The sequence below is a fragment of the Heliangelus exortis genome, chromosome 19 (assembly GCF_036169615.1).
Source record: "Heliangelus exortis chromosome 19, bHelExo1.hap1, whole genome shotgun sequence".
Classification (NCBI taxonomy): Eukaryota; Metazoa; Chordata; class Aves; order Apodiformes; family Trochilidae; genus Heliangelus; species Heliangelus exortis.
The window spans coordinates 394,118-420,474 of record NC_092440.1 but is presented as its reverse complement, the minus strand read 5'-3'; the positions used below and the strand labels follow the sequence as shown (position 1 = coordinate 420,474).

Genomic DNA, 26,357 nt, shown 5'->3' with positions numbered 1-26,357 from the left:
ACTGTGCAGTTGTGGCCAGGCCCCTGGACACCAGACCAAGAATAAAAGTAATTCTGCAGAGGGAAGTTGGGCACCAGCACCTGGGAGTTGTTTTGTTTCTCATTTAGTAAAGGCAGTAGTAAAACCCAGAGCTTCGGAATGGCAGGCAGGAGTCCTAATGTGGTGCTGGAAAACCCCTGTGAACCCAGCACACTGCCATGGGTCTGTCAATACATTGGAGCCAGCTGAAGGCACTGCCTTGTGGCAAGACTGGTGATGCTTCCCCAAGATTTCCTCTTCAGGTGCTTGTAAGTCAGGTTCTGTCTGCTGGGGCTGAAATTCTGCATCCTGGAGGCTGCCTCTGGCTAATGTGTGGGTGCATGCAGGAAAACCTTAGGCAGAATGATTCAGCCCTTTCTTTGTGGGGATGAAAATGGTGGGATCAATCATGGTATCAAAATAAAGCTCAAGAGCCTTATTTTTGAGAGCTTTAACTTAACCATGCTTTGTAAACAGGGATATCAAGTTAAAGGAGGGGATTCACCTGTGCATCAAAAGGATTTCTTACTGTTCCTATGAACATCTCTGCAGATGTTCTCAAGCTGCAATCCCCAGAGGAACTCTCTTTGTGTGTGCCTATCAGAGTCAAGATTTTGATGAGTGACATTTCTGCTCTCTCCATGTGTTTTGAGGAGGCCTTAGCTTCTTCTGGCTTCTGATACTCCCTTTTTGCCCTATTCCTGCACTCCAGTCTGGGGCTGTATGTGCTGGTGTGCTGGGCAGCTCTCCCTCCTGATCTCTGGTGGGACAATCCTGGTGTGGCTCAGCATAGAAATGAGAAGAAAATTGACATTTCTAGAGAAGGGGATACTGGAACTGCTAAAGCTATTGACTAGGAGTGAGTGATGTGAGCAGAAAAAAAGCAGTGAGGAGCAGGGGCAGAAAGGGGATTGTCTGAGCTAACTGAAAACTTGTGACATAACTTCTAGAATTGAGGATGGTAACTGGGGAGAGAAAACCCTCTCAACTACTTTGTTAGCCCAAATGTCTCAGTCCTTTTTAATTATTTGTTTGGTTTTTGGGGTTTTTTTTTCAGTTGCTATATGAAGAAACAGTGTAATATATCATTAGCTTTGGCAGAGGGGTGTAGTGGTAGTGCTGGGGTTTGGTGTTCATCCCATGTGCTCATCAGCTGCACTGTCTGCCTGCCCGTGGATTGCTGCTCCTGTGGCTGCCCACGGAGTGTGCACACGGAGTGCACTGACCAAGGCTGAGCCTCCTGCCCTCATCCTGGTGCTGCCCTCTTGTCTCCACAGCACGTGTTCTGTGAGGAGTGCCTCTGCCTCTGGTTTGACAGGGAGAAGACCTGTCCCCTCTGCCGTTCCCTCACAGTCGAGACCCTGCGCTGCTGGAAGGATGGCACCACCTCTGCTCATTTCCAGGTGTACTGAAACCTGTATGTGCTGACAAATAACATGTGCAAAGAGAAGAAAAAGCTGGAAAACCTGGTGATCCCGTTTCCCTACTTAGCTGCCTGTTGTTGTCTTGGGCTGTCATCCAGCAGCCAACAGAACAATGGTTACTAACCAGAAACTTTATCCTTACAGGGAAGAAGGATGTTGGGTTTGTTATGGCAAACTCTGTGGCTAAGCTACAGCCAAGATTTTTGTTTGTTATAAACTGCCTGGGATGTTTCCTTTTTTTCTGTCCTTTAAGTATAGATAAATGTTGTGTGTATAATGAAAGAGTCCTGTGAATTGCATGTGTATAACCTGGTACACTGGAAAAAAAAAAGTCCTCTGGCTCAGAGCAGTGTTGAGGATTTTCCCATAAAATGGCTCTACCTTCCTTGAAACTGTCCCTTCATAGAATTACTCTGTTGCTGCTTATTCCCTCTGAGAACTTTTCCAAAACAGTGCTTCAGAACCACCTGTCCAAAGCTCATTTGGGGTTGAAGAAACATCATTTCCCAGAAGCCACATTTTCAGTTGATTCCACAAATTGCATGTGCTGGTGTCTCAATGAAATCTGAACTTGGGAAAGGCCATGTTAGGGAAGCTGGAAATGACACTTTCTTGGGAATGTTTTTCCTCTTTCATTTGCATGATCAACCTTTCTGATTTCCTAGAATATGGGGAGAAGGGTGGGAAGCAGGGAGAGGTTCAAATCAAGTTTGATTTGATGAGGTGAAAAGTTAAGATCCGAACCAAAAGCATCTGACACATCCAGGTACCAGTGTGCTCCTCAGTGCAGCAGCTTGAGGCTTCCTGCCCTTGGAGCCCAGCTCCCCCCAGCAGCCAGACCCTACCTGCCTCCAGAACCAGAAAAAACCCAGTGCTCAGACAGCACTGAGCCTGCAGGAATGCTGGAGATGCAGACCCCCGCTGGAGAGATTTCCTGCTTGAGGGCAGAATCACACAGAGCAACCGCATTGCTTCAGGAGCCAGCCTGGTTTATACCTAAGCTGGATAATCCAGCTGTGATGGTGGAGACTTGATGGTGACACTTCAGACCAAAGTCCTTGGAGGGAAACACCTTGTGTTGTTAACAATTACTGCACTTTCTGCAGCTGCAGTTGCCCTCTCTGCAGCGATGTCACCACGGCTGGGGTGCTGCAGTGGCACTGGGGTGCAAATGGAGCTGCTGGGTGGTTGCTGGAGCTCTCTCTCTGTCACTGAACAACCTCTGCTTTTTGCTGCATGCCCAGCCCAAGCGCCTCATCAGGCAACTGTGGCATCTTCCCTGCGTATTGCTATGGAAATGGCCGTAAGGTTAAATCCCACTTGAGTGGATAATCAGGAAGAACTGTACCTGGGGGAAACGAGCCCGTGCTCCTCTACTGACTGCTGCCTTCCCCTCCTGCTGGGAAACTCCACAGGGAGAAGAATTAAAGCAAACAGGAGCTAATGGTAACAGGATTAAAGCTCCACATTTCTTAGGAAATAATAGTTCAGTATGGCCGGAGGAGAAATGAGGAGAGGCAGAGCCTGAGCAGGGAAGATATTCCAAATCTGGCTGGAGAGATACAGGGAAGTGGAGGAGGAAAAGCTTTGCTTGCCAAAACAATGTGATTCGATTCTTGTCAAACAGATCCCATGCAATTGGAGAACTCAGCCAAGGAATCCAGAGGCTGTCTGCAGTGGGAAGAGCCTTTTTGAGATGGGAGAAGAGAGTTCAGTGAGGAAGGAAGCAAGGTTTTCAGTGGGCAGAAATGTTATGTATGTTACCTACCATAGCCTGGAACATCCACCAGGAAGAGGGAAAACTACTTATTCCATGGACGGGCAATGTACAGAAGGTTTCAGCCTGAGTTTTCAGTTCATTAAAGAGTTGGTCAGAGCTGCTTTCAAAATACTTGAAAAGCCACTTCAAATTCAGGTGTGGGTTTTGGGTTTTTTTCCTAAGTGCTCCTGGAAAATGTATTTGGAAAAGTGTATGAAAATGTTATTGTGAGCCTAAAACTACAGCTAGCATGTGATACAGAGTTCCTGGGTTTCTGGTGGTGATAAGGAAGGCAATCAAAGGGAATCAATGGGGAATCTTTTTTTACCATTCCTATAATCCTTTTTCTTTCCTTTTCTTTCTTTATTGAATGATCCCTCCCCATTCAGCAGTGTGAGTAAGAAAGAGGGGACTTGAAGCACCCTGCTGCAGCCCAAGGACTCAGAGTTACAGAGATGGTTTTGTGAGGCAGGACAATTCTGCCCTCTCTAGAGCATGACATTTGGACCAGAAAAGAGAAAACTTCAGTTCTAGTGACAATTGATGAAAAACTTTGGTTAATTTCCATGGGAAAACACTCAAGGTAGTGGAAAGAAATTATCTGCTCAAATTTCAGAGAAGAAATAAAAACCAGAGCCTTTTTTTTTTTTTTTTTTTGCCATTGAACAGTTATTTTTCTTTTTTTTTTTTAATAAAGTCATTATAAATATGTACAAAGAGTCTCAGCATATGAAATTCCTTTTACAAAAGAGAGAAGCCACATCCAACCATAAGCAGGAGCCCTTACAAACTCCTGTCAGCAGTGAGCAGCATATGCTTTGCTCTTGCTTTGGTGAGGGTGGAAACTTGCACAGTGACTCTGCAAGAGTTTACATCCAAATAGTACTAAATCAGTAATGTGCAAGGAGTTGGGTATTCACTGCATTTCATCAGTTTCATTCTGTTAGCAATGCATCTGGGAAGGGACTGGGAAATTTGCAAGTGTCTCAAGGACTAAAGATGATGGGAAGATTTTTTTTTTTTTTTCTTTTCATAAGCTGTATTCTTCTAAGTTGATTGGGAAGATTATGCTGTGAATACCCAAGAACACAAAATCCCACTGTCTCTGGGCTTGCTCTCTGCTGGGGTGACATCTGTAACAAATAATGGATGTAAGTAATAATGGCAGCTCAATACCCAGGTGCTTTCAGAATTTGTCAAGCTCCAAAGTTGCTTTCTGCAATTATTAAAAAAAATCTGTGAAATTCAAGTACTTAAGTATTCCTGCAGCATGGATGCTGAAGAAGTGTGATGGGAGTCAGCTGAAAATTCACTCTTGTATTCAAATAAATAAATATTGTCAGGAAAAGCTATTCACCTGTTCTGTGTTTTGCAGTTCTAAAATTCTCCCGCGGATGGGGAACAGAAGTTGTGCAGCTTTGACTGAAACACTCAGCTTCTTCCCACAACTGCCCAGGGTGGAGCTGTTGTCTGGAAGACCCAAGTTTGGGAATGCTGGAGATGCAGATGGTGTGTGAGTCAAGCCAGTGGGATTGGCAGAAGCAGGGAGGTGTCTGAGGATGGGCACGGGGCCTCAGCTCAGCACAGCCTTGGGGAGGGACAGGACTTCACCAACTCCAGCAAGGTAGGAGCAGCAGGGAGGATTCCTCTCCTCCATTCAGCCCAGGAGTGTTTTCCTCAAGCAGGACATGTCCCTTGTTATTTAGGCTCCCCATGGCTTTGGGATGTGGAATGAGCATGTTCAGTGTCTCCTCACCTGTACTGAGATGAACAACTTCAGCTCAGCATACAGCCAGCAGTGCCTCGCCCACTGCGTGGTAAGAATAAAGGGGATTTTGAAGCTTGAATTCCAAAGCCAATTTGCTTTAAAAAGTTATAAAGATATTGTTCACCTGTCACAGAGGTAGAATATTGCTAGGAGGTTTTGACATGCATACAGAAAAAAAGTGTGTCCAGGATTTAATTTGGAGCCATAGGTAGTTCACTAAATATCTTGGACTTCTGTCAAGATCATGGACAGATGTCTTAAAACCATTTGCAGGAAAATGAAGACTAAACATTAAGGTATATTTACTACTCTGTCCTCATTAGGAACCATTTAATATGGAGTAGTGCAGGTTCTTTGAAGGGAAAGATCTCCTTCAGCTTTGCTTCCCTATTCTCCACTGCCTCCCTTGCCAAAGTGAGATTCTGCACTGCCTGCTCAGCCCAGCAGGGCTGCAGCAACACCATTTACACGAAGTGTTTGATCCTGTGAGGCAGAAATGCCACATTCCCAGATCTGTGTGGACACAGCAACTCTGCCAGTGTAACCAAAGGGGTTTGTGATCTGTTTCACGAGGAGCTGCTGCCTCTGCTTTCACTGTGGAGGTAAGGCCCTTGTGATTTTAGCATGATATAGAAACACAGCAAAATCACAAATCAGATTAAACTGATTTAACAAGTGTTTTTGATTTAAGTAAATTGCTTTAGTAATGGGCTTAGCTAAATTAGGGCAATTTCTGCATGCCTACATGCTCTAAAAAAGAAGCATGATGGGTTTCTCATTCCTCATTGCTGACAACTCATTGATTTTGGTGATGTGCTTTATGGTTTTATTGGGTGATGCCTCTCCTGGGCACACGAATGTGGACGAAAGAGGAGGCACTGCTGTTCCTGTACAATATCAGAGGTAGAACGGGTCCCATTCCCTATTTTTTTGCCTATTGAAAATAATTCTAAGAGAGAAGAGGAAGGAATCTGGAATTACTGTGCTAAAGTCTGTCCCGGGTGTAACCAGACAGCGGTCCTTGAATTAATTTGGCCAAAGGACTTTAACAGGTGGGGAGGGAGAAGCTGATTAGCAGCCCACACTCTAGACCACCCTTCTAACCTGAAATCTGAAGTTCCAAGATGTGATGGGAGCTATCTTGGTGGAGTGCTGCTTTAAAAATTAATAAAGACTTTCCTCACAGCCACATTATGTTCGGTATAGACCATGATCTCATAACCTCCTCCTCTGGCTTGCACACGCACCGTCTGCTGAAACCTAAGATGAGGTCTTTTTGTCTTTTTTTTTTTATTTAGAAAGCACTCCCCAGCCTTCACACGGGCACAACGGAGAAGCTTATCAAAATCAATGACTTCTTGGCTGCTGGAAAGAAAAAAAAAAATCAAAAGGAGGAGGGAGAATGAGGAACTGTGCTGGTTTCCTACCCATCAGTGTGGTACAGAACCCCCCCCCATCTCACACAGCTGCTGCAATACAGGCAGAGCAGCACTAGGGGAGTTTACAGCATGCTTGCTTTTCCAATACAAACATTAACCCGGGTCAAGTCAGAGATTTTAAAAAGGATAAAAGCACTCCTTGTCAAAAAATGGAGGCATTCAAGAATAGGAATTATACCAGAAAATGTAAGGCTTTGACAAATACATATCCTCTAGTAAGTAACTGGATTTATGTACAAGGAATGCTGGCTAGAAAAGTGCTGAGAAGCAAAGCTTGGTTGACCCAGCAACTAACAGATGAAAGTCTTCCAAAAATTAACCCTTGGTTCAGACTGAAAAACCAATTTAGAACTACAAAAGGGGAGCAAATCAGGATTAAAGCAGGATTTGGGATACTGGACCTGCTCTTGCTTACACTAGTGAAGCACCCTAAACTTGGTTGTTGTTTTGTAAGAATAACAACAGGCAGCACGTGTCTTCCAACGTTTTTTTGGGAAGCACCAGGGAGAGGACTGATGCCCTGGGAGTTCTGGGGTTGGGTTTTTACAGAAAAGTCTGTTCCTGGGGGGGTAGGGCTGAGGGGGACTGGCCAATCACTGTGCTACTGAGGTTATTCACTGATTTAAGAGCTTCACCAAGGTGGGGACACCATGGTAAGGACAGAACTTTTTTTTTTTTTTTTTTTTTCCTCTCGCTTTTCCTTTGCTGTTTAATGTTCTGGAGGAATTGACTCTTTGGGAAAAATGGTACAGGCTGCAGAGCCAAAAATCCAGTGTGGCAAGAGAACCACTGGCAGTGCACACCAGAGATGCAGGGCAAGATGGGGTAATGCAGGGGAGAAGTTCATTGAATATTCAGAACTCAGGAACTGTTACAGGAGAGGAGTATGTGGGAGAGCCCCCTCGTGTCACAGAGCTGCCTCTGTGGCAGTGGGGTGTGCATGCAGGGCAAGGGAAGGTTGGGCAGGGGTGGAGGGAAGACCCCCTCCAGGCTGCATGTCCTCTGTAGCAAAGTGACACAGCCACTCTTCCTGAGGGATTATTTGCTGTTCCCCTTGGACTGTGCACACAGCCTTTGACTTCCTCATTTTTTTGAGTGAGCTGCAGAAAGTTGTTATTTTTAAGACTATGCCTTATCAGTCACTAATCCAGCACTTGCAACACTGCTGAAAATCAGCTGAGGCTCCTCATTTTGCTAGAAGAATTCTTACTTATTTCAGTAGGAGACTGAGCTGAGAAGGAGTACTACACAGCACCAGGCCAAAAATGGTAAGAAAATGTTTTATCAGTCCCTATGGCTCTGAGGCCATCTAAAATCTATCAACAGACAAACTACACTTAGCTACATGATCCCTCCCAACACTGCACATCATAGAAAGTAGGGCAAGGTTATTCATTAGGAACAATTTGCTCTTTCAGCATAGCCCTTTCTGCTGTTGGTGAAGTGACTTGGATCAATACCCACAAAAATCTGTGCAGGGGCCCAAAACATGTTGGTGAATATTTGATAAAGGGAGAATTCAGCTTTTGGATTGCTTCAAAATATTTCTCTTCCAGTAGTGGAAATGCAAGGTTTGACTGGGACACAGTGGCCACTCAGCTTGTTCCTTGTCTGCACAAGGGCTAGGAAATATGTTTAAAAGACAAGGAGCCAGCTCTCCTTTGGAAACTGGGTACTTAACATTCCTTTGTGCCATTGAAAATTCCTCCCTGCCATGAGAGGGATGATTTTCTGGTGCAAATATCTGAAGCTGGGAAAAATGTGTCTAAAAAACTGTGCGTAACAATTACTGCAAGTAGCATCTGGAAGGCATCCTGAATTGTAGTTTTGGCTGCAAGAAAAAAAGCACTCAGTACTGGACTGAAAAAAAGCCCTTTGACTTCAAAGAAGAAGTTCTGTTATTCCCTAGTCTAGATGTAATTCCCTTCCCTGGTTCATAGGATTGGAGACTGTTAAATCACCATCCAGGAGAAGACCCAGCTCTGGAGCTGTAGGAGGCTCTGCATGAGCAGGCTTTGACAGCCACACTGCAGTGAAAAGCACAGGGGTGTCCTTGCCACCACAGTGAATGCTGCTTCCCAAGCTCCCAACCCTCAAAAGAAAAAGAACTGCCCCAAAGTAAAGCAGTTTTATAAAGTTCTGGGGTAAATTATTTGTCTTAATTTATGCAGATATTGAAAGAAAGAAAAAAATAGCACCTTCTCAACAAGTATTATTTTTTGCTATCTTGTGTATAAATATTAATAACCAAAATAGATTTCTCCTTGTCCCATGTTTCAGAACATCCTCTTGGGGAAACTGTAGCACCACACAGAGGCAGTTTAGCCCCAGACAAATATTAAATGTAGCACCAGAGAACCTAAAGTCAGAAGAAAAGCTTATCTCACCTGGTGCCAGAGCTTAATATATACACACACAAACTGTCTGCTGTCCAAGCTGTGAACACCTCTTCCCCCACCACCACGGCTCAGGATGTGCCCATGGTGCAGCAAGTTGAGTTTGGTCACTCAAGGCATGACTTAATCCTGGATGTTTAGGTTACTTTTCATCCTGCTGCATTGAAAGGAAGGTTTATGTTGCCATAAACAAGGTGCAGTGGAGAAAATACCAACGTGACAGCAAGGACATCACTAAGCTTTTGGACTCAGACTGCAGGAGCATGAATGCTCAGACCACCATCATCTACAAGGAATGTTGCTTACGTTCTCAACAAGGCATGCACGGCTCAACGTATGCATACAGGAGGGTTTACATTCTTCTATATATAAGCATGTATGTGTCTCTGGTTTGCTGCTGGGCCCTTGAACAGCTCCTTCCGTGCAAATCCTTCTTCACGTTGCCCAAAGCACGTCTGCCAACATCTTCCACTTCTTTCTTTCTCTCCACTCTTCACAGCTGCTGCTCAGGCTCTGGATTCCCTGGAGGAAAAGGGGAAACAATTTTCTCCAAGGGCACAGGGTTTTCTCCAGCCTAAGAAAGAAAAAGAATGGTGTTTGGTTTTAATTATATTGATGCACTGGTTACTATAAAAACTTCTTTTAAATTTATGCTTGAACCCTCCTGCTAAATTTACTGACAAGAAGAGGTTTGTGATTTATGGGGGTGCTGGTTTCATGGCTCAACACGAGAGATTATGCCCCTGTCCCTGTGCCACTGCAGGATTTTTGGTGAGATCTTGATCTTTTGGCTGCTCCATCTTCACTTACATCACGTTAACAACTGTGTTAACTTTTGGGGAAGCCATTAATTTTCTTACAGGTAGGCACGGGGTGCAGTGAGTATCACAGGAGACTGGAAGAACTCACTCATTCCTGGCTCTGCCACTGATTAGATTTGTGGCCTTGGGCAACCCACTCCTCTCAGTTGCTGCTGTAAAATGAGGGCAGTAATAAGTTAGTTGCCTCACAGGTGGGCTGCAAGCCTTAATTAATAAAAGTGCTTAGAGAAAGGCACCCATCTAAGTGCAAATTAGCAGGAGAGGTGCCCGAGGGGAAGCTACTATGAAATTCCCATTTCCCACACTTATACCTCAGTTTGTGGAGAGCAGCATTCGCTGGGACAGATCCCAGCTTCCAGCCTGTCTGCTTTGCAGAGGCTGTGACAATGAGTGATCTTAGAAACACCGCAGTGTTTCATCTCTGGTGGCCTCCTGGCTGAGGTGATTTCACCCGGCTGGGAGGGGGGAGCAGCTGACTATGCAACTGCACCAGCTATGAAGTCAGAGTGTAATTAGGGCCGGCAAACAGCCCGGGGGCAGCGTTCTGGCCGGCTGTAAACCCAGAACCGCTTCCCTTCCTCCTGGAGTTCTGTCTTTGTGCCAGGGTGAGGGATCTCAGGACTCAGGGGCGCTCAGGGACAAACTGACACCTCCGCAGCGGGCAAGTCCTGCCGTGGACTCTGCGGGACCCCCAGAGCCTCTGCTTCAGCCTCCAAAGTTTTAAGCGTTTTCTCCCAGGGACTGTCAGCTGCGGCTGCACGCAGGACGTGCCAATCCCCACCTCTCCCTCCCCCAGTTCACAGCCTCGCTCTCTGCTCGGGAGGGATCTGAAGCCGCAGTGCAAACAGCCCGAGGGCTCCATCAGCCGCATCGCATCCTCACTGCTCAGGCTGCTCTCAAGGCCAGCAGCGAGCCCGGCAGCTCCTGTGGCTGCTGTGCACACACACACACACACACACATACAGCCCTGCACACACACACACACACACACAGACACAGACACACACAGACACACACACAGCCCTGCACACACAGACACAGACACACAGACACACACACACAGCCCTCCACACACACAGACAGACACACACACACAGACACACAGACAGAGCCCTGCACACACACAGACAGACACACACAGACACAGACACACACACAGCCCTGCACACACACACACAACACACACACACACAGACACAGACACACACAGCCCTGCACACACACACAGACACACACACACTCACAGACACACAGACACAGACACACACGCCCTGCACACACACACACACACACACACACACACACACACACCTGCTCTCTGCAAGGCATTTCACAAGGTTTTGGGGTTTTTTTGCACAGCCGCTCAGGTTTTTTTGGCAGAAGCTAAATAGGAAAGGTGTTCACGACCTGAAGTAGGAAGGTGGTAATACCAGCGGCACAAAAGCAGCCAACAGAGCACAGCCCGGCCGTAAACAGCTGGCAAGAAGCAGCCCAGAAGCTGAAAGGTGTCCCCGTTTGGCCTCCTGCATACATGGGGACAGCTCTCCCTGCAGCCCAGGCTCCTGGGACCTCAGCCTGACCCCTGCACGCTCAGGTCCAGCCCAGTGCTGAGCAGGGGCAGACAGACAGACAGACAGACAGACAGACAGAGAGCAGCAGGGGCTGCTCCAGCCTGGTGAAACTCACAAGGAGGAGTCTAGGGGCAGCTGCACTTCTCACACAAGATGCTTTTATAGAGAAGTCTTGAAAATGAACCCCATGAGCAGTGCTGGACCGCAGGGCACAGCCAGGGCTGCCATGTGGAGGAAAAGCCAGTGATGCAGTTGTGTGTGGGGAGATATTTACACTGGAATAAAGACCTCAGGAGCTGGTGGAAGGCCATCCTCCAGAGCAAAAAAGAATGTAATCCTTATTTATTATTTCTCCTTCAGCAGCACTTCCAGTTGCCAGCTCTGAACCCTTGTCCCACTGTGCCATCTATGGCCTGCAACAGATCATCCCCAGTGTCACTGTATTTTACAAATTGTCTCTCCGTGTCACTTAACGTATAGAAAATCTATAAAAAGCTGTAAAACTTGATAAATCCTGGAAGATCTTGAACTCAGAGTGATAAATCTGCTCTGGGGCAGGCAAAGAGCTCAGCACAATGTCCATGCAGCTCACAAGCCCCATCCTAAGAGCTTAAGTGGCTCTTCAGTTTCACATCAGCCTCGTGCTGGCCTCCAGCATAAAGGTGAATTTCATGGAAAGAATAAAAGAGGACCCCAGAATCCTGGCCTTCAGCCCATTTTTCAATAAAACAATTCTGAATATCCTAGACTGTGTTAAAGCCATTTCTGGGTGCATATTGGCTGCATTGCCAGTATCTGACTCATTAATGGAATATACTTTGAGCCAAATTCTGATCTCATTTACAGCACCGTAAATCCAGGGCAACCCAATTGACTTCAGTGGAGTTCCTCCAATTTTCCCACAATAGGCACTCAGCAGATAGATCAAAATTTGGTATTTCAGGTCTGAAAAAGGCTGAGGAAAGCCAAAGTACATCCCATTTCTATGAACAGGATGGACAATAAGTTGGAAAAAGTGCCAGGATATCCTCTCTGTAGAGCTGCTGAAGCATTGTTTATTTCCTGTGTCACTACAATGTTGAAATTTCCAGGGGGATTTTGTCCACTACTGTCAAAATTTTTCATTTACTTATAAAAAAAGAAATTTTAGCTGAGCTCCTATATGAAAAAATGTAATGTCTAGTGAAAACAGGGATGGAAGCAATAAAGAAAAAAAATCCCTGGCTCCAAAAGTCTTTCATGGAAACCAACATTCCCTTTGAGGACACATCCCTCTCTTCCCGGAGATTCAGGGAGATGCAGACTGTGCTCTTGCACCTCTTAAGCAATAAGGCTCTGAGATGACAAATATATTGATGTTTGCAGAGGCATCTCAGCCAGCCCTGACACATCCCCTTGCCTTTAACAGAGCTGGGCAGCTCCACTTCTCAATCACTTTGAACTCTCCTGCCTTAAATCCTGCAGTTTTATCACACAGCTTTGCTAAGCTGCTGTTTACCAAAACAAGACAGAAAAAAAAAAAAAAAAAGCTGCTTTCCTTTCGGTTGCTGAGGAGGATGGGCATGAAATGGCTCAGGTAGGGGGTCCCTAGTCTCATCTCAGCATTTCTTTGACTAATCTTTATTCAGAGACAGGACACAAAGCCAGGCTTGGTACCACCTGCATAAAGCCAGAAGAGAATCTGAGCTCACACCCCCTAAAGCAGTTGGCAAAAAGAGCTCTGCTCAGGGCTACGGTGTCAGCATGGGACTTCTTGATTTAAATGGATTACACAGGCAATCCAGTTGGCACATGTTCCACTCCTAATAAACAAAATAATAGTTATTGATATATTTAAATAATAATAAAAAAAACCCACAAACAAACCAAAACAACAACAACAACAACAAAAAATCAACTTCAAGGGCTTGGACTGCTAAGGGGAAGCTTGAGGCAGGGACAAAACGAGGCACTCTTGCTTCCTTCCTCACACAGCAGCAGGTTAATGAGAAAACAAGGGCTGGGCAGGAGCCCTGACAAATTCCCAAGCAGCCTGCAGTCCGTGTACACTCACACTTCATTAGCATCTCTGTGGGAGGCGGAAGGGTAACTTGGAAGACCAAAAAACAATTAGGAGGGGGTTTGAGAGGTGAGGCAACAGAAGAGCACAGCTACAAGGGCAGAGTGGTGTGGCCGTGAGATCTTAGCACAGGAAGATCGAGGAACCTGGACAAGGTAAAAAAATATACTCCAGTCCTAAAGAAAGGCTCCAAGCCTTCCACAAGGAAGTGGCCTCCTTGGCCACAGGCCACCTGTGGAAAGAGGCATTTCTGCCTCACTGGGTGGCTCTGAAAACTGCTGCTTCTTGCTCCTGGAAGTGATCACTTAAGGTTTTCCTTTAACTGCGAGGCTGGAGCAAGGGTGGTGGGGACCTTTAGCATTTTTAAGTAGGATGTTTGCCACTAGGAAGAGCAGGTTCCTTCTGCCTCAGTTATCCAGGAGGATGAACAGCAGAGCTCGGCTCTCTGTGCCAGGGGGGCACACGGGGTGTTTGTCCTGGTGCAGAACTGCAGCTTCATCCTGCACCACCTCCACTGCCTCTGCTCCTTCCTTTCCTTTGCTCTCCTGCACAGCTCAGTGTGACATCTCCAGAAATCTTATCAACCCAATTTTAATACAGATAATTAACTGCACTGAGACTTTGGACTGAGTGACTCTGCATGAACCTCACAGCAAACAGTGGGGGGAATTACTGGCAACACAGTGGGCACAGAACCAGGCTGGTGAAGCTGGCAGGGACAAATAGGGTTTGATTTTAATACAGTGCCACTTCTGAACTAATAGAGCAAAATACAAGTGACACTGTATGCCAAGCTGGCACATGACAACTATACTTCATGCCCTGGCTGGATATTTCGAGGTGATGTCAGATTATATATTATAAAAGTGCCATTTACAAAGCATTCATCCCCAAATCCCAAGCATGGTCCCCAGATACAAGTTGGTCACATGCAGTGGCTCTAATCCTGCTTTCCCTGGCATCACCTGGGGGCTCTGAGAGCAGGAGGAGTTCCCTGGTACACAGGATTATTCCCTGAGCTGCAGTTGTGTAAAGCCACGAGGACCTGAGGGAATAGCTACCAACCTTCCTCCTCAGAAACAGTACATACACTGCCAGCAGCCCGTGCAAAATGCTGTCACCACCTGAAAAAGCAGGAGGGGAACTCAAGGAGTAAGCCAAGCTGAAACTGGCCTTTAACTTCTCTGTTCCTTCTGCAACCACCAGACTACAAGACAAATGCTGACTTTGCAGCACATTCATTAAGGGTATGGGGTCCTTCACTCTTACAGGCTGCTCCATGAAATCCCAAGATCAGAGCCTGGACTTCCCATCTCGCTGCAGAACAGTATTACCACTGCAGAGGGTCTCTGAGGGCAGCAGGAAAATACGTATTTTGTTCAGTAATACTCTTCTGAGTTAATAAACAGTGCTGACTTATCACATCTCTCAGTGCAACTCAGCTCACTACTCAGGTCACTGGGGCTCTGAGGCACTGCAGGTACTCAGATGCCTCCACTACTGTGAACAAATTACTATTCAGGATGAGTAGAAAAGATTCTTAACAGCAAAAATAACCCAGGAACGGAGTGGAGATGACGTATTTAATTACTCTGGGGTTGCACTGTACCCTCATCTGCAGCTTGGGTCATTTGTGCCTTAGAAGCTTGCAAGGAGTGGGACAGGTCAGCCCACTGTGCACAGGGGCAACCAGGAGCCTGTCACCAGCTTGTCATTCTCCCTCACCTGACCTCTTCATCCCTGAAACTGCATCACATCACACACAAGGATCCTCTGGATCTTCTTCTCAGAGAGATTTGTATTGGTGTCCAGGAAGCCTCAGAGCATTTGGAGGCAGCTCAGCAGCACCTGATGTCTGCAGCAGCCTTTGAAGCTGGGAGGGAGGGCTGTGCATGCTGAAGGAGCTCACCTCAGCTGGGCTGAGGATAATGCTTTGCTTTTCTCTTGTGTCTTTATCAAAGAAATTGATAAGCAACTGGTTATTGTTGGGCCTGAAGTGCAGATGAAGGAGAGGGCTCCACAGAGTCAACAGCAGAAGAGATTGGGGAAAAAAACAATATCTGCCTCACCAAAGCAATGCAAATCTTCACGGGAACTAAAAAGTCCAAACAGCTTTGGGCTGGGGATTGCCAGGAAACCTGTGCAGGGACCCAGTGACCAGCAAACAGGATCCCCCTGCCAGCCCTTCTCACCTCCTGCCTTCTCTAGACAGGATGAGGTCCCAGACTGGGCAGGGAGGAATTTCCCCAGACTTGTTAGAAAGACTCTTGAGACACAAGATAAGGGAGATCACTCTTCATCTGCAAGTTTTTTGAAGTGAGGAGAGGAGTCTGAGAGGTGGGTTTGCTTCCAAACACTAGAATCAAGCTTACTACAAACTAATGGGGAGGGAAAGAAGATCTCTAAGCTCTGCTCCTGACTACAGCCCCACATTTCTAACACCTGCCCCACACCACTGACACTGCCTCTCTGAGGCTTTTGCTGGGCACAGCTCTGCAGAAACCATCTCAGACAATTCTGTGGAAATTGAGGCATTCATGCCTCAAAAAAAAGAGAACAAAACCAAACAAACATCAAAACAACAACAAAAAAACCCAAAACAATAAAAAACAAACAAGCCCCAACAACCCCAGTTTTGTTCTGTTTTCAGAGCAAGCTTTCCAAAGGTAAGCAGCTGAACCTGCTGACAGACCCAGCAGCTGAGGCTCAGATGGACAGATGACAACAAAGCTCCCCCCTCCACCACTGCACACACACAGGCAGAGGGAACACACACCTGCTGGAAAACCCTCTCTCCAAATCCATACTTTTCCCAAGGCTACACACATGTATCTAGTTCCCCCCAGGCACCCAAAAACCACACAGGACATTTTGCAACATAAGACCTGGTCCCAACAGCCAAGGTCTGGCCCAGGAGTTGCAGAGAGCCCAGTTAAGCTGAAACTGGACAAGATCAGCCTTGGTGGACATTTTTCAACTGATTTTCAGCTCTTGCCTAAACCCTACCCAGGCTGGGGGGATAGAAGTGCATGCTGAAAGTTAGACATGCACTTAAGGTCTTTCCTGAACACTGACAGGCACAGGGGGACATTCATCCTTTAAAGCACCCAAAACAGAAGCCCTTGTTGCTTCCATCTGTGGGCAGAAATCTGTCCCAAAGAGCACTTCAGAGCATCCACAATCCATGAGGTGATCCCATGTATGCTCAGTCTCTTGGCATGCTCCCAGGGCTGAGGGTGCAGAGCTGTCCCCACCAGCCCAGCAGCTGTCAATGGGATGACAAGGATTACAGGTCCAGGTTTGTCCCATTTCCATGCTCAGTGGCTCTGGAGCACAGTGGGGGCTCTGGAAACCAGCAGTAACTGGGCTTGGATGCTGTTACCTGGCTGGTGGCTTGGTACCTCCCTTGGGGAAAGCCTCTGGTACTGGGCAGGGCATTCTCCAAAACAGAGCTAGACAGAGGCAGCCAAAATCCCAGACTGTCCCACTGGATGCTCCGGTGTGGAATCTCACACCTCAGTGATGGGTGCCCGGGGCTGGAGGCTTCCTGGGCATGGGAGTGTGGCCAGGCAAAGGAGGCTGTGAGCATCCTGCACCTCCCAGGGCTGCCAGTCCTGATCCACCCCCTGCTCCTGCCACTGCTCTGGGCCTGCTGGGGCCATGGGCACTGAGTGCAGGCAGGGAGCTGAAAACACCCCATGGAAGCATGGATAACCCAGCCAGGGGAGAGACACAGGGCTGGGAGCTGGGGAGTCTGGGGAAAGGGGGAGTCCTGGGAGAGAAGAGGAGAGAGAGGAGAGAGGACTTAGAGGAGAAGACTGAGGAAAGGAGAGGACTGAGGAGAGGGAGAGGGAGAGGGAGAGGGAGAGGGAGAGGGAGAGGGAGAGGGAGAGGGAGAGGGAGAGGGAGAGGGAGAGGGAGAGGGAGAGGGAGAGGAGAGGAGAGGAGAGGAGAGGAGAGGAGAGGAGAGGAGAGGAGAGGAGAGGAGAGGAGGAGGATGAGGATGTCGGTGAGGATGTCGGTGCGATCTGGCAGCGGCGGTACCCACAGCCGGGGGGTCTCGCTCAGCCGCCGCATCCCGGCGGTACCGCGGACAGCGCGCTCCCGGGGCCGGGTTGCACCGAGCCGGGACCCGGTCCGGTCCCCCGGTCCGGTCCCCCCCGCCGCTCCGCACCGCCGGGACACCGCGCCCCGCACCGACCCGACCCGACCCGACCCCCGCCGCTCGGCTCCCCTCCCCTCCCCGTCCCTTCCCCGTGGCGGTGCCGACCTGTTGCGCGTCCCGCCTGCTCCCCGCTCCGGCCAGCGCCGCTCTCTCCTAGAGGCTCCTCCTGCGGCTCAGCCAGGCCAGCGCGGCCGCGGGCGTGAGTGCGCACAGCAGGCAGAGCAGCGCTGCCAGCCGCCGGCCGGCCCCGGGGCCGCGGCCCCGCGCTTTGCGCCTCGCCGCCCGCAGCTCCAGCTCATCGCCCAAGCGGCGCAGGCGGGAGGCGATCAGGCGGGCGGCGGCCGAGGGCCGTGCGGCGCGTCCGGGGCTGCAGGGACAGGGAGCGGGGGGACCGCCGTGCAGCGCGCACGGGCACATGGCTGGGCCGCCGCTCGACGCGGAGTGCGGCGGTGTGCGGGACACGGAGAGGGGAGGGACGGGGCGGCGGCGGGAGGGGAGCGGGGGGGTTACATCATCCCCCGCGGGGCGGTGCTCGGGGAGCGGGAGGGGAACGGGGAGAGAGGGGGGAGAGGGGGGAGAGGGGCGGGGGGGAGGGGGGAGAGGGAATGGGGGGGCGATGGGGAGGGGGCAGTGTGGGAAGGGAGGCAGGGATGGGGGGGTAATGGGGAGGGGGGGACAGAGCAGGATGGGGGCAATGTGGGGAGAAGGGGGGACAGTGGGGAGGTGTGGGAAGGGGGGGACAGTGGGGATGGGGTGACAGTGTGGGGATGGGGAGACAGTGTGGGGCTGCAGGTGGCTGTGGAATGCAGAGGACAGTGTGGAGATGCAGGGGGGCAGTGAAGGGATTACACAGAGCTGGAGAGGATTTCATCACCCAGAGCATTACTGATTCTGCTCACATTTAGGGTGGCCAAGGCAGCAGCACACAGCCCCCAGGCACTGACCCAGGGGATGTGGAGCCCCCCAGCTGTCAGTGCACTGTAGCAGGGCTCGGACCCCCTAGGCAGGACTCCCCATCACACATCAGCCCTGAGATGGCAGCAGGGACTCCCCGTGGGGCAGGAATTAGCCCAAAGTAGCCTTTCTTTTCTCCCTAGCTGCCAATCCCCTTAGCAGATCACCCTGGTACTGCAGAGGGGTCTAAGGAGACCCTCCCTGGGCTCACCTTCTGCCCAATTCCTGGAGCTGCCCTGCATCCCACACCAGGGGACATCTCCATCCTGCTCTGCAGCCCCTCTGCAGGGCTCACTGAGGACAGGGTATCACCCCTGGGGGATCTTCCACCGAGAAATCAAACGATTGTTTTGTAGGGAAAACAATTTTTTTTTTTTGTGAGGTTTCTGCATACAAGAATTCCTCCTCAAAATGAGGTAGTTCAGACTTTTCCTTGAATCTAAAATGCCTGTTTGTGTTCACTGAATTGGGTTTTGTAAACTGCCAGGGCAGCAACAAGATGCAAAGCAGAAAAAGCAGCAAGTGGTCACTGAGGATGCTGCATGGCAGCAGCTGGAGGTGGATGCAGGGGTGAAGGTACAACTGGCACGGCCAAGAGCAAGGGCCATGCATGTTCACCCACAGCTCTGCAAGGACCAGCTGTTGGACATAAACGTGGAGAAACATTGCTTAACTCTTTTATTTTTCCAAGTGCTCCACAAAGTTCTGCTGGAGACTCCAACACTTGTGGCCTTTCCACTCCCTCAGCAGCAGCAGTTTCAGCTGCCGTGTTTCAGTGCTTGGGTTCAGCCATCAAGAAGGAGCCTTCACGCAACCAGATGGGTTTGACACTGGAGAGGGGTGAAGCAAAAGTCATCTCCTTCCCCATAGCACCTCGAAAGTGGCAGCTGCTGGGCAGAGGTGGCTGCAGAAGGAGGCAGGAGGAGCGCTTCAGGATGTGCTGAGAGCCACACGGCTTCTCCAGTGGGGCAGAACCTCCAGAGGCTTCAGCTAAGGCTTGGCCAACAGAACGGGGTGGAAGAAGGGAGCTGAGCGGCAGAACAGCGCAGTGGGGGGGTTGGCGGTGACTCTTCTGCTCCTCTGGGAGCCTCTGCACCCCGCGGGTCCACACGGCCGGGAGGCACCTTCGGCCTTGGTAGCAGCGCCCATGGCACCCGCCCAGGCCCTGCCCTTGCCTCAGCCCTCGCTCGCCCACCAGACACTTCCCAAGGCCAGGACGCAGCCTCTGGGCCAGCGAGTCCCCGGGCTACCAGATCCCCGGGCTACCAGATCCCCGGGCTACCGGGTCCCCGGGCCAGCAGCCCCCCCTCCCCTCACACCGCCCCGGGCCCACAAAATGGCGGCACTAGGAACCTTGGCGCTGCGGAACTGAGGGGCGCGGGGAGCGGTTTCCGGGCCGGGCCGGTGACAGTTTGGGCCGGTGCCGGTGCCGCCGCCATGGAGGGGGGTTCGGCGGAGTTGGAGCTGTTCCGGCAGCGCTGGCGGGAGGAACTGGCGGGGGGAGCCAAGCGGAGGCGGCGGGAGACGGCGGCGGAACTCCCGGCGGGTCCACAGAGCCACCCGAGCGAGGAACCGAGCGAGCCGGGCTACCTGGCGCTGGCCCGCGGCCTGCTGGACGGCGGAGTCCCGCCCGACCCGGCCCGGCCCGGCCCGCAGCCCGGCCCGCAGCCCGCCCGGCCCGCAGAGGAACCCCCCGGGGACAGGGGAGGAGGAGGAGGCGACGATCTGCTGGGACAACTGATCCGGGACCTGGTAGGGCTGGGGCGGCCTCGGGGCAGGGGCTGAGGCGCTGAGGGGCCCGGCGCGGGAGGGGGTTTATCGGCGATAGTGTGGGGGGTTATCGGCGATAGTGTGGGGGGTTATCGGCGATAGTGTGGGGGGTTATCGGCGGTAGGGTGGGGGGTTATCGGCGATAGTGTGGGGACTTTATCACGGGGGTCGTGGCGGGGCCACTCTGCGCTTTGTTTGTTTTTTTTTTTTTTTTTTTGTTGGGCTTTTTTTTGTGGGAAAAGGGAGCGCCGAGCTGTGGGTTCCTGTGAGGTTCTTTGCAGCCTCAGCTTCTGAATGTGCTTCGGCTTACAGCCCTCCGAAATTTATTTTTCTTCGTGTTTTTCTCTTTTCCAGCACACTTCGCTGCTGGTTTGGGCTGTTTGATGCAGGGGGAGTAATTAGGGAGCAATCCTGTCTTGTGGCACAGCAGTGTAGTAGGAAAACAAGTATTGATTCGTTAAATAAAGGAGTTAATTTGGAAATAGTTTTAAATACAGTTCTGAACCAGATAAAAGTTATTTTGGCGAGGCCTCTAAATACAATAGAGATTTTATTTACAGTGTAGAAAAACTAGGGGGGAAACCCATTTTTTTGCTTCTCGCTAACCTAGCTGTGACTAATTACTCTTTGCTTAAAAAAAAAAAATTAAAAGGAACAGATTAAATTTCTGTCTGCAAGGTACAAATTAATCCGTTTACAGAATTAGTGCTCCATTAGCACACGGGAGCCCAGATCTGTCTCGGAGGGGCTGGCAATATTTGAGTTTTGGATTCGTTCCAGCAGACTTTTAGTAGGCTGGTGCTGAGTTCCCCTTGCAGCAGGGAGCCCTGGGCTGAGGGCAAGCTGGGGGGGTTTGGGGGATGTAGGAGAGGAGACCTTGATCTGTCCCTAAGGCTGCATGAGAATGGAATTATTATGAGTTAGTGCTTGGGCTTTGTTGCAAGCTCATGCCTGCAATTTGACTATAAATACAGTTGCAGGTTAGTTAAAAAAAAAAAAAAAAAAAAAAAAAAAAAGAAAAAAGTATCTTTTTAAAAAAATATTTGTCTAGCTGATTTTTGGAGGGTTTTTCCACCTCTTTCATAAGAGAACTGTCAGTGTTCTGCAGGCAGCCTGTCCTGCTGATACCTTTGGGTACATGCAGACAGACCAGGTTCTGCTGCCTGGACATGGTTCAGCTCCAGTTTGGGAGCAATGTGTTCGTGGTGGTGCTGTGCCTGAGCTCATAAGCCTGGAGCTAATAAGTCTTGCTGAATGGCTCATCTTATTTGGGCAGTGTGGTGCTCTAAAACGGTTTTGTGGCTCCTGGATCCAAGCTGGTTCACATCTGGGCAGCTTGAGGTCTGCATGTGGCCCTGGAGTTGTGCTCTCAGAGTTCCTTTTGTTTATTTTTATTTGTGTGTGTGTCTCCCCTTTGGAAATGGATGCTATTTGGATCCCCTGAAAGCAAACAAATCTTCTTGCAAATCCACAGCAGAGACTGGAGCCAGTGGTCCTTATCAGAGGGCACAGAGAGGAAAAAGGGCTGTTTGGGCAGGAAAATTGTGGACCAGAAGGGACAGGGGCAGGAGGGTTGTCTGCAGGTCTGGTTTAAGTAACTTTAGAACAGCTGCAAGATTCCAGAGTTTATAAAAAAGGGAACACTTCCTGTCTTGGTGCTGTCTGAACACTTACTGTTCCATGTGGAGTACCATTTCCATAAAAACCTCTCACCCCAGTGAGAAAACAACAATTTTCTTGTGTAACTGTACTGGACATAACCCCAGCATTGCCTGATTTTCCTGACTCATTAATACTGGGAAGGGTCCCCAAAAACCTGCCAAGGAACAAAGGTGAGCAGGGCTTGAGGAGTGCTGAGAGGCAGGGGATGGCTCTGATTTGGAACCTGCCTGAATTTCTGATGGGAAAAAATGGAGATGGGTTTTGATTTTGTGTGTGGGGATTGATGGTGAGTGACCAGGTGTCCAGGAGCACTTGGAGGGGGAGAGTACAGGAAAAAACACTTAGAGAGCAAAACTTCAGAATAGGTGGCACAGAATGGTCAGAAGGGGCTGATTTTGCTCTCTTTGTCTTACATATAATATAAAAATTTGGAGTATCCAAACAGAACTGAGAGAGAGGAGAAATTTTGATGCAGTAACAGCAGGAAGAAGATTTAATGGTTATGTGGTTAAAACAAACAAAAGACCCTCTAGGAAAAATAGCATGAGCAGCATTTAGCTGTCAGATAAATGATGGATTCTGCAGTTTTAAATTTTTTTTTTCTAGATACTTGATCAGTTAAAGCAGCAACTCTTTGAGCACATTTTTTGCTAAAAAGATGTTTTTGTATTACTAGTGAAAGACAGAAACAAACTGTAATATCTTCTCCATTCAGCTTTATATCAAAATAGTTATCCTTTTTCCATCATCTGTGTTTGAAGTTTTATAAGTGAAATTAATAATGGGCATATGTCTTCCAAGTGCTTACTTGTTTGGCCTTTTTGGTGCTGAAACCTTAGAGAAGCTTTTCTACTGGAACATTTGTCTTTTCTGTCTGTGCCCTCTGACTATAAATAAGCCTTAGAGCTTTCCTTGATGTGAGGAGACTTTTAAACTCCATTTAGCCTCCTAATATTTTTTCCCTAATGTAACTTGGTACATTCAGGTTCCTTCAGGCTGGTGTGATCTGGGATGGAGAGGCACAATTAACTCTGCCCTTTTAATGAAGCTGTATTGAGGATACAATGTCCTTTCTTCATAACATTATAATTCTTGCTACAATCTAGCTGTGAATTAAAGAACTCTAACACGTTTATTATTTTTTTTCAGAATGAAATAAATGAAGTTCCTTTCTTTGATGTCCAGCTGCCTTATGAACTGGCACTGAAGATATTTCAGTACCTGGGCAAGACTGAATTGGGAAGGTGTGCTCAGGTAAGTGCTGCTGACAGTTTGCTTCTCTGATACCATGTTAATTGGCAGAAGTTTTCAAGGAACAATCAGGCACCTCGATGCAGAGATGTCTGGTAGCCCTAATAGCTCATCTGGTTGCACTTTTACTTATTGGAAATAACTTCCAAAGCTGGATATTGAAAACACAGCAGTAAATGAGCTGGAGTTATAGCTTGCAGTTGAAGAGAGTTATATAAAATATTTGTGGCTTGGATGAAAGTGAAGCCTTCAAACTTAAAATAAATGCTTAGAAAAATACTTTGATTCAAGTGGATGTGCCTGGAAACAAGTGAGCACCTTGCTGCCACATTTAGAACCCTGCAGTGCTAAGGGCATGGCAGCAAAGCTTCTCCCCCTCACTTCTCACTGCACTTCATGTAGTAATTTCATGTGAGCCTACATTCTCAAATGCCACTGATTCCCCCCATTTGCATTGTTCTTTGGTGGTGCTTTAATATCCTGTTTTCACCAATCAGACAGGGTCCTTAATTTCTGTGTAGCTGTAAAATCCCTGTCTCTTTAAGCAGCTTTGCTTGCTTAAACACTCACCCACCTGACTGTACACAGGACTGGTCAGCCCACACTGCTGAGCCTCTTTATCTCCTTTCTTCACACATTGAATGATGAACCTTCTCTCTGAAAGAGTTTTCAAAGAAAACTCAGTTGAAATACAGAAAACTGGAAATAAAGTAGAATATTGTGGATATTCTTTGCCAGCTTCTCCCATGACCACTGCTCAGTGTTTCAAGCTGGTGTTCCTTGAACTCTGATATAAAAAGCAAGTCTTGCAACTTCAGGAAAATCCAAGGAAAACCATTCTTTTTGTTATGCTTGAGCCACACCCTGGACTACTGGTAAGAGAAAGCAATATTAACATGTGAAAATTGGAAAGTGGAGGCAGGGTGTAGCTTTGTAGTGGATGGTAAACCAGACACCAGTGTTACCTGGAGGGCATGTGTGTTGAAATTGGGCTGTTAATACTCATAATGGAGGAGTTAAGTCATAGTATTAAGTGGCTGCAGGTGGTTATTGTGTAAATCTTTGACTTGCCAATGCCTTTTAGGAACAGGGGCTGTTAGAAAATAATTCTTCTTGCAGGGTTTCTATTGCAGAGGACAAAAATTCTTGTATTATTACTTTGGTGCTGTCTGTGAAGATTTCAGATACACTTGAGTTTCTGTTGGTTGATGTAGAGGGGTGTGAGCAGTGAAGGCTGTAGCCCATGAAATGGAACAGGGTTGTATTTTTGCAGTTGATTACTTTAAAGTTATCTTTTTTTTTTTTTTTTTCCCTGTTTGTTTTTTTTGTCTTTTTTTTGTGTGTGTTTTTTTCCCCCTCGGGCATGATCAGTTTACCTCATGGCATAGTGAAATATTGACTGATGAAGGGCTGCTCCTTTTCTCTGCACTTGGCCTACATTTGATTTCTCTTCACTCATCTAGGTTTTTACCATAAACCTGTTCTCATAAGATGTGTTTTAACCCAGAGAAAATTTTCCACATTTCTCATTTGCCTTCTCAGACTGAGTCAGTTGCTCCTGTGTGCCAGCCAGCAGGTAGCTGAGCAAATGCCCATTGTTTTACAAGGCTTTCTGAATGAGAGGAATATCCAGTGCTTTTAGTGTAGACCTGGCTTCTTTTTAAGTGTTCAAATAAAACACCAAGCAATAAAAATAAATACCTTTTTCATTTTTCTCTTGGTGATTTTTTTTTTTTTTCAGGGGGAGGAAAGGCCTCTTCTGTTAAATAGAAAGCCCTGCTGGTTTACAGTGTTACTATAGAAAGGTGGCTTTTTTCTTCTTCAGGTGCCTTGGGATTTTAGTGAAATTGGGCCAGTTAGTGGAATTGGCACCATGAACTATGTGACTGCCTTTGGAGAAAACCTGTTTGCTTAGTTCTTGATGCCAAATTGGGAATGGACTAGCAGTGAAGTAGCCTGACTGTGGAGCCTCTTTGAGATTCAATCACACCACAGACTGCTCTGGAGGACTTTAATTTCACCCCCATATTCCCCCTTCCCCCTCTTCCCTGCAGTTTTTCTTTGATTTTTTGGAATGAGCACTGTAAAACACAAACTCCCCGTATGGCACTTGAAACACAAAAGCCATGTGCAGCATGTAAATGATTGGAGGATCAGTTCCTGAGCCCTGGTGGCTTCACTGTAGTTCTGCAATGCTCAGTAGCATCCAGCAGACCAATCCCTGGTGCTGTCCCACGTGTATCCCAATTATAATTCAAGGACAAAGGTGTCTGGGACTTTATGTGTCTGCAGAACCATCCAGATTAATGCCAATTTTTTTCCCCTTTGCTTTGTGGCAGCCCTGTGAGAAACTTTTGATTCTGTTCTGACCATTGGAGGTAATATCTGTGCTATGAGTGACTCTCCTGTGACTTCTGTGATGAGCAGGTTTGAGAACAGTCACTCAAACCTCCTGGTCATGAAGTAGAGGGGGGGCAAAAACCCAATCACTGGGGATGCCACAAATATGACAAATTGAAACACATCAGTTCTTGTGTTATTTGGGGCAGATACTGCAGACATCTGCAATTAACTTCACTCCTGGCCTGGACCTGGCCTTTAAACTCTCAGCTTTGCTAGAAGGTGATGAGTCTCACCTCAAAACTTCTCTGTAGACTCACAGTGGTCCTACTGCTTTATACTCAACACCAGAAACTGCATAAGTTGCATTTTGTGGTGTGAAATACTCCTCAACAGTATTGACTGAATTTTGGCACTGCTAAGGCAGCTTTATTTCTGAATGCATCAGTGGGAAATTGCCTTGAACTGTTTGTGTTTTTATCTGAGAGATGGTTTAGAAAGGTTTACCACCAGCACAGCAATTGTGTATGTATCTAGGACAAGGGAGACTGTTTCCAGGAATTTAAGAATGAATTATCTTGCATAAATCAAGAATTTCAGGTGCTTGCCTCCAGAGCTTCTGGAATTGTCAAACCATTAGGCTTTTAGTGTTTAGACATTTCAAAAAGGAAAAAAACCTCATAATTTTTGAAGAATGCTTTTGCATCAAGGTTGGATATGGGTAAAATTAATTACCCATCCTCCTCATAGTTTAGAGAGACAGCAGAGAAAGGGATGGACAAGGATATCCTGGGCTCAGGATGAGATTTAAAATAACATTATGGCTGTGAATTGAAACAATGAGCAGATTCCACCTGGTAAATGTGCATCTGAATGGCTTTGGATTAAAAAGTATTTGGCACTGCCTGTTGTACTGAATTGAAAGTCCAGATATTTCTAATGGAGGCCCCTGGCTTCAGA

At 48.0% G+C, this 26,357-nt stretch overlaps 2 protein-coding genes and 1 long non-coding RNA gene across 11 annotated transcripts in view; 2 read left to right on the top strand and 1 right to left on the bottom strand.

The window, feature by feature from the left end:
• Window positions 1-9,455, top strand: part of RNFT2 (ring finger protein, transmembrane 2) — a 34,737-nt gene extending 25,282 nt beyond the window's left edge. For 4 of the 8 annotated variants that reach the window (XR_011729658.1, XR_011729659.1, XR_011729660.1 and 1 more), the window contains 2 exons: window positions 1,296-5,571; window positions 6,268-9,455. Coding sequence is in view for 1 of the 8 variants with exons in the window: in XM_071762975.1 (XP_071619076.1) it covers window positions 1,296-1,430 (135 nt within the window). In the remaining 7 variants the exon portion in view is untranslated. Of the gene's footprint in view, window positions 1-1,295 lie in introns of all 8 variants that reach the window. The other 4 variants (XR_011729654.1, XR_011729655.1, XR_011729656.1 and 1 more) reach the window with 4 other exon arrangements.
• Window positions 9,456-19,029: 9,574 nt separating this feature from the next.
• On the bottom strand, window positions 19,030-19,799 carry LOC139805381 (uncharacterized). The gene is made up of 2 exons (XR_011729792.1): window positions 19,728-19,799; window positions 19,030-19,204 (listed from the first exon to the last, which is right to left on the bottom strand). It is a non-coding gene; the product is annotated as an uncharacterized lncRNA (long non-coding RNA).
• FBXW8 (F-box and WD repeat domain containing 8) overlaps window positions 19,750-26,357 on the top strand; it is a 52,294-nt gene continuing 45,686 nt past the window's right edge. The window contains exons 1-2 of one of the 2 annotated variants that reach the window (XM_071763750.1): window positions 19,750-20,126; window positions 22,956-23,060. In XM_071763750.1, coding sequence (XP_071619851.1) covers window positions 19,812-20,126; window positions 22,956-23,060 — 420 coding nt within the window. In that variant the 5' untranslated portion in view covers window positions 19,750-19,811. The remainder of the gene's footprint in view (window positions 20,127-22,955; window positions 23,061-26,357) is intronic. The other variant, XM_071763749.1, reaches the window with a different exon arrangement.